This window comes from Phoenix dactylifera, chromosome 7, assembly GCF_009389715.1.
Source record: "Phoenix dactylifera cultivar Barhee BC4 chromosome 7, palm_55x_up_171113_PBpolish2nd_filt_p, whole genome shotgun sequence".
Classification (NCBI taxonomy): Eukaryota; Viridiplantae; Streptophyta; class Magnoliopsida; order Arecales; family Arecaceae; genus Phoenix; species Phoenix dactylifera.
In genome coordinates, this window is record NC_052398.1 from 1,642,968 (window position 1) to 1,650,014 (window position 7,047).

A 7,047-nucleotide genomic window follows, 5' to 3' on the forward strand; every position below is an offset into this window, starting at 1 on the left:
CGTTTCGAACCTAGGCCACTCCGGTGGAATCAAAGCTCCGTTCCCACCGTGCTACCACCTCGGTGGTTGGGTACGTGCTTTCGTTCCGTTGGATGTGAAAGGGGAGAAATTCCCAACTTCAAATATGAAATGAAGCAAGAGAAAGGAATAGAAATAACAAACAAGAACTAAATGAAGAAGGTAAATAAATGCAAAGGAAATCCATCTGATTCTTTGCTTCCCAAAAGCCGTCTCCTTCCGAACCCTTTGCCTGGCTGACTGCGCAGTGGTTTTCATTTATTTAATAGAAGCTACATGCTAGCCTTTATCAATTACCTCTCAGTTGGCTATTGTCCAATCTTGCTCTTTATCCTATGAATCTAGAGTTTTAGATGGAACATCGTAAGTGTCTTTGACTACTTTTTAACTTGGATCCAAAGCACAGAGAGATCAGCTTGGATGATTGGAATCTCCAATGTTTCTGTAAAGTTGCCTCCTTTATGTGCATATATTTATGCTATACGCTATCTAGTTTCCACAGGTTACTGTTCAACTGTTCATGTCATGAAGTGGTTTTTATGGTGTTATCATCACACTTCTATTCGCCATATGTCTTTAGGATCTTGTTGGTGGAATAAGGTTTTGGGGTACAGTCGATTAGTACTAGTGTCTGGAGGTCTCACACAAGAAAACGGGAAAAATATCGCATTCGACCCATGGTAAAATCTAGAAAAAGTTGAAAGAAGGGGAAGGAAAAGGATTTGTTTGTTAAGACATTGAATAATGTCCACATAGTATCCTCACTTGCTGCATTGGGCAGCTGTATTTTTCTCTGGGTTTTCTGCAGCAAGATCGGATTTTGATGTTGAAGCTTGAGGAAAAATTCGATCTTGAGATCCAAATCATGGAGGGGTTTAAGAGCATATTGTGAGGAATTTGGGGGTTTTCGTCGGTTAGGCTTGTTTGTACTGTAGGAGAGGAGGGGCAATGGCTCCAAGCTTGGTGTTTTCGGGGTGGTGGACGAGGGACACAAGGAAGGGCACGCCGGTGGTTGTGACAATGGAGAACCCCAACTACTCGGTTCTTGAAATCGATGGTCCCGACCCCGAAGCATTTGGATCGATGGAGAAGGACCGAGGGAAGAATGCCAAGCAGTTCACCTGGGTCTTGCTCCTCAAGGCTCATCGTGCCGTCGGCTGTGTAGCTTGGCTGGCCGCCGCCCTATGGGCTCTGCTCGGCTCTGCCAAGAAGAGACTGCTTTTTTTCCGGCAGGGAGTCTCCTCGGCGCGCGGCAAGCGCGGCAAAGGCCGGTTGCTGTTCAAGTTCATCAGGGGATTCTTGGTGCTGTCATTGGTAGCTCTGGCTTTCGAGCTCGTCGGTTATTGGAAAGGATGGCACTTCCAGAAGCCCGATTTGCATTTACCGGAGAGCTTACGCATGCCGGAGACCATAGAGATCCAGGGGTGGACGCACAAGGCCTACCTCTCATGGCTTTCTTTCCGAGCTGACTACATTGCCTACCCAATTCAGGTCTTGTCGAACATATGCATTGTTCTGTTCATCATACAGTCGGTGGATCGCTTTATCTTGTGCCTCGGATGCTTATGGATCAAGCTCAAGAAGATCCAACCAAGGCTAGATGCAGATCCTTTCAAAGCTAATGATGGTTTGGAGCACCCTATGGTCTTGGTTCAGATTCCTATGTGCAATGAGAGGGAGGTAATGATCTCTGCTCGGGCTAGTTTCTGTAATTCTTTTTTTCTGATCAAACAAACACATAGTTTCTTTGTTCGGCGTGTGAATTTGAACAATTGGCTTCTTCATTCGGTCTTCTCAGTGCCATACACCATTGTCTGCATGAATCCTGAAATTATTACATTGTTTTCAGATTGCTTTGGTGACTAGAAAATTGTCTTCTGAGATGGAGATTCCTAAATTTAGCTTTTTTCCCAGGTGTACGAGCAATCGATTTCTGCTGCATGCCAACTTGATTGGCCCAAAGACCGTCTACTGATTCAAGTGCTCGATGACTCCGATGATGAAGCCATCAAGCTTTTAATCAGAGTGGAGGTCTCAAAGTGGAGCCAGCGGGGTGTCAACATAGTCTATCGGCATCGGTTGGTCAGGACTGGTTATAAAGCTGGAAATCTTAAGTCTGCCATGAGCTGCGACTATGTTGAGAACTGCGAGTTTGTTGCTATATTCGATGCTGACTTCCAACCACACCCTGATTTTCTCAAGCAAACAATTCCACATTTCATGGTATCGACACCTCGCAGTCCGATTTCATGAAGTTCATTTGCAGATAGCACCTACAGTCTCTTCAGTTAATCAATTATCCAGTTTACATGTGATGCAGGGAAATCCTGAGCTGGGGCTAGTTCAGGCACGGTGGAGTTTTGTGAATAAGAGCGAGAACTTGTTGACTCGTCTTCAGAACATCAACCTCTGCTTCCATTTCGAAGTGGAGCAGCAGGTGAATGGCGTCTTCTTGAATTTCTTTGGCTTTAATGGGACTGCAGGTGTCTGGAGAATCAAAGCTTTGGAGGACTCTGGAGGTTGGCTCGAGCGAACAACAGTAGAGGATATGGATATTGCCGTTCGTGCGCACCTCAATGGCTGGAAATTCATCTTCTTGAATGATGTCAAGGTGCGTACAGGCCATGTTTCCCAGCTATAAATCTTGTTCTTTAACTTGATGATGATAAATCTTTTTCCTTTAAGCTAATGCGAGAGACCCTTCTGCAGGTCTTATGTGAAGTTCCAGAATCTTATGAGGCTTATCGGAAGCAGCAGCACCGATGGCATTCCGGACCAATGCAACTATTCCGCCTGTGCCTTCCATCTATCATAACTTCCAAGGTTCGCCCTCTCCTTAGAAAGCAAATATAGTTATTTGTCTCTTAATCCAAACTTCTGAAGTAGTCCATTAATGCTGGGATTGCAGATATCCTTGTGGAAGAAAGCGAACTTGATCCTCTTATTTTTTCTCTTGAGGAAGCTTATCCTTCCATTCTATTCGTTCGCATTGTTCTGTGTCATCCTCCCTCTATCAATGTTCGTTCCGGAGGCTGAGCTGCCTGTTTGGGTGATATGTTATTTGCCTGTGTGTATGTCCTTCCTCAACATTCTTCCAGCCCCAAGCTCCTTTCCTTTCATTGTCCCCTACCTCCTCTTTGAGAACACCATGTCTGTAACCAAATTCAATGCTATGGTCTCTGGATTATTCCAACTGGGGAGCTCATACGAGTGGGTTGTTACTAAGAAAGCTGGGAGGTCATCAGAATCGGATCTGTTGGCAGAAGCAGAGAGGGAATCAAAGACCTTACAGCTCCATAAAGGGTCTTCTGAGAGCGAAGTGATGGAACCGAACAAATTGAAGGAGCAGCAAGAGAAATCTCCCTTTCCAGTTAAGAGGGTCCACAAGATATACAAGAAGGAGTTGGCTCTTGCTCTTCTCCTCCTTACTGCAGCAGCCCGGAGTTTTTTGTCTGCCCAGGGAATTCACTTCTACTTTCTGCTCTGCCAAGGGGTGTCATTCCTTCTTGTGGGTCTTGATTTAACTGGGGAGCAGATGAGCTGATGTAAGGAGGCAAAAAAAGAAGAAGCGGAAACTACCCATTTTTTCTCGGTCATCCAATTTGCGCTTCACTGGGGAAAGTTAAGATTGCCTGTCTGAGAGATTTCATATCAAGTTCCAATTCCCTCGCTTCAGAAGCATTAAGATAATCTGAAGCCATGGATGGGATTCTTATCAGTCTCTGTACTCTGAGGTCTCTCTGCTGCTACAAAGGCGTTCCTTTCTCTAAACTATTTACACTCTTATGGGCAGGAATGGTTCATAAGCATCGCTCGCCACCCAGACTTGGCTTGTTTGTACTTGAAGAAGCTAGAGAGACCCCAAGGAAAGAAGAGCACTCGGGTTCCACCGGTACTTTGAAATGATGATATTTTTGTCTTTCTGTCTCCCCAGTCCAGTTGCACCGAGATTGTGTAACAGCTGTTATGTTTATCTGATTTAATTCAGTTTATTCTGAAGTTGAAAGAGATATTTGTTGCTGCATTTTCTTCGTGTGCTCTGTTTACACCTCTCCCTGGGCCCCTCTTTTCGCCTTTTCTCATCTCTGTCCCTTTTCTGTTCCTTTTGGCTGACGATGACTGTCTGGCTTTAGCTTGAGAAAGTGTCGGCAGAAAATAAAGGTTTTGGTTAATATCCACCACCCCTCAATTATGTGTCGAATAATGGAGGGTGGGAAGGGTCCCCTGCTTGAAGCAAACAGGTCCCCTCAGAGCATCTTTCTCTGTGGATCTAGGATGACTCGGCCATAGTTATCAGTTGGATATAGGGAGGTCCAAGGGGTAACGGATGCGACCACCCTTTGCTCCGAGATATCTGGACAATATTGAGGAATGGAGGGACCTTTCAGGCCAAGCATGTCTTTCGAAAAGCCAACGGAGCTGCGAATTGAGTGGCTGTTTATGTGGCCAGTTATTCTGGTAGTACCTTGTGGGCTGGAGGTGAGGAATTGCCCTGGGCACTCCGAGGCATTTTGTTTTCTGATTTTATTGAGTACATTTGTACTCGTCAGTATGATCTATCGCTTTAGCGCAAAAAAAAAAAAGAAAAAAAGAGAAAAAAAGCGCATCTGTCTGTGAGAAGAGCACGTCAGAATTCTGAGATGCCATTGCTCTTTCTTTCACACAGGGCGATATGTTCGAAGCAAATTAAAAGAGGTTTACGTGGTATTGAAGGCCAACAGCACCTCTCCAGCTGTTGATGCTGCCAGCTCGCCTTCAGAAAAAGAATAACCTTATCTGTGTGCAGCTCTGTTGTGCTCTGTGGCTCTCACTTGTCCCCTGCTGCCGGCCAGCGATGGATATGGATGTCGATCCAGAAATTGGTAGGAGATACTGGCTCTCTTGTTCAGAGATCTAGTGGCTGTTGGGTCTAACTTCTGTTCAAGATATAATTACAGATTTATAGTTCGGTTACCTTGTGTCAGGATCTAAAGTAGTGCATGCATAGTATGGATGACTTAGTTATTGGCACAAGAATTTTCCTCTTTTTTATCTGCTGTACATGATATGGATGATTTCTGAACTCTTGCATGCATGAGTGATTGATCGATTGGAGCTGGCAAAAGCAGATCGCATGAAATGAGGCTCTTTTTTAACTGTTCTGAAAACTAAAAAGAAAAAAAATATAGGAAGTACCTATGAAAATTTTTGCAAGGTACTGAAACTAGAATTTCTGCCAAATAACACCGTACCACTCCATCCCACCTCTCATAAGAAAATGCAGCTGCGTCTTGCTCCCAATCTTCTTCTCAGAAAAGAGATCATAGCGGTTATCTTGTTTGTTTATATAACCAGAGCTTTTTTTATATATATAATATATATTTGCAGGAAGAAGAAGAGTTTGTCTGAAATATATGTAATCTTCTCTGAAAAATAATGGATACCTCACTGATATAAAATATAATAAGAGGGGTTAATCATAAATTTATGCAATGTTTAGATGGCCCAGAGATTCTGTTAGATGATGGCATGATGGGACCAAGTCAAGCAGAACCTGGCCTTGTAGCCACTTCTCATGCTGCTTCTGCCATGAGTCTTATAGAGCGACGGACTGATGGAGGTGTACTTTATCATTAGAGGCTCGAACTTCAGGATAGTTATTGCTGGTGGGTACTAGATCTTCAACACTTCTGATCTGGAGGCGGAATTGAAGAGGGGAGGCTTGTGGGTTGGGGAGAAGGAGTTGCTCCAATATATGCTGTTTTTTGATTATTTTTTTTTTGATGTATCCATATTTAGAAATGTATAAGTCATCTAAAAGAAAAAAAAAGAGATTGAAGGCTCATGAACTCTCTACCAGTGAATAAATTGATGGCGGCATGGGCTCTATTTACAACCAAAAATTAATCGGCCACCAACTAGAGTAAATGGTCAAAGTTACTAGGTCGATCGGGATTTAGTTAATTATTTCTGCTGTGATACTTGAAAGACTCAATATTTGGTCACTTGTTGCTCACGTGAGAGTCCACATGTGGGTGGTGGTTTATCGCTCAAATTAACTTATTATTTGCCAGAACAACTACCTGAATGGGAATTATTGTAACAAGAAAATACTGGTAAATACTAAAAAAAAAAAGAGTTATCATGATAAGAAATTATCTCCTAAAGAAAGTTATTATTGGAAATAATTTCCAATCTACGTGGTAATTAAAAAAGATCCATTTGATCCTCTTCAACATATTTCAGCATTACGACACTTCTATCGAGCACGATCACTTGCTATCTTACAGTTTTATTGACCGCTTGTTATTCAAAATTTTTCTTGACACTGTAGTCATCTTCCAAAAATCAATAGATAGATTGCCACCAAGGTAGTAGCCTAGTGGTACTGGGCGGGAATTCTAACCTCATGGTCCCAAGTTCGAGTCGCTGCGGCGACAATTAAAATGTGGCTTCGACCACTGCTTGGACATGAGATATAGGACCGCTCTTGGACACCTAGTAGCCAGGGTGGTGCCAGGTGCGACGTACTTCCACTTGGGACTCGGCATGAATGTTGAGGTTCTTATAAATTCGAGGTTCGACATGCTTGCCCAAATTCTATCCACACATAGATTTCAAATAATTTATGATGTTCGCAGTGGGCATCTTTCTATTATTGAGAAAGTACTTCAAATCTCGCATCCAAACAAGGGAGTCCGCTTACTCATTCTTCTTTTATATGGGATTCGAGCGACAAGATAGGTCATGGTTGGAGCAGTGGATATGACTTATTCTTCTCTCTCTTATCATAATTAATTCTTTTATTCCTCATAGCTTGGTAAACAAATATAGAAAACAGCTATTATTGAATATGATAAAAATATTAAGTTCACTGGGTAGGAACATAAAAGAAGAAAGAGATGGACAATCGTAGACTACGTTCAAAGAAACTTAATGTAACCCAGCCTACAACTGGACAAGAACTTCAATAGTTAGCATTCATTTACCATTAATCTTATGCATGAGAGTGACCTATAAAATAGACAATTTAAAGATGGATTCCAAGAT

The 7,047-nt window shown here is 42.8% G+C and overlaps 1 protein-coding gene across 2 annotated transcripts; it reads left to right on the forward strand.

The window, feature by feature from the left end:
• Positions 1-360: 360 nt before the first annotated feature.
• LOC103710474 (probable xyloglucan glycosyltransferase 5) lies at positions 361-5,047 on the forward strand. 2 transcript variants are annotated; one of them, XR_005512420.1, is made up of 6 exons: positions 361-1,698; positions 1,933-2,241; positions 2,339-2,629; positions 2,728-2,841; positions 2,927-4,497; positions 4,685-5,047. XR_005512420.1 is itself a non-coding variant. In XM_039127889.1 (5 exons), exons 1-5 carry the CDS (start codon positions 967-969, stop codon positions 3,560-3,562), a joined length of 2,082 nt encoding a protein of 693 aa, XP_038983817.1. In that variant the 5' UTR covers positions 361-966; the 3' UTR covers positions 3,563-5,047. The 2 variants fall into 2 exon arrangements, 1 of the variants encoding a protein (XP_038983817.1); XM_039127889.1 differs by having other exon boundaries at positions 2,927-5,047.
• The last annotated feature ends 2,000 nt before the right edge of the window (positions 5,048-7,047 follow it).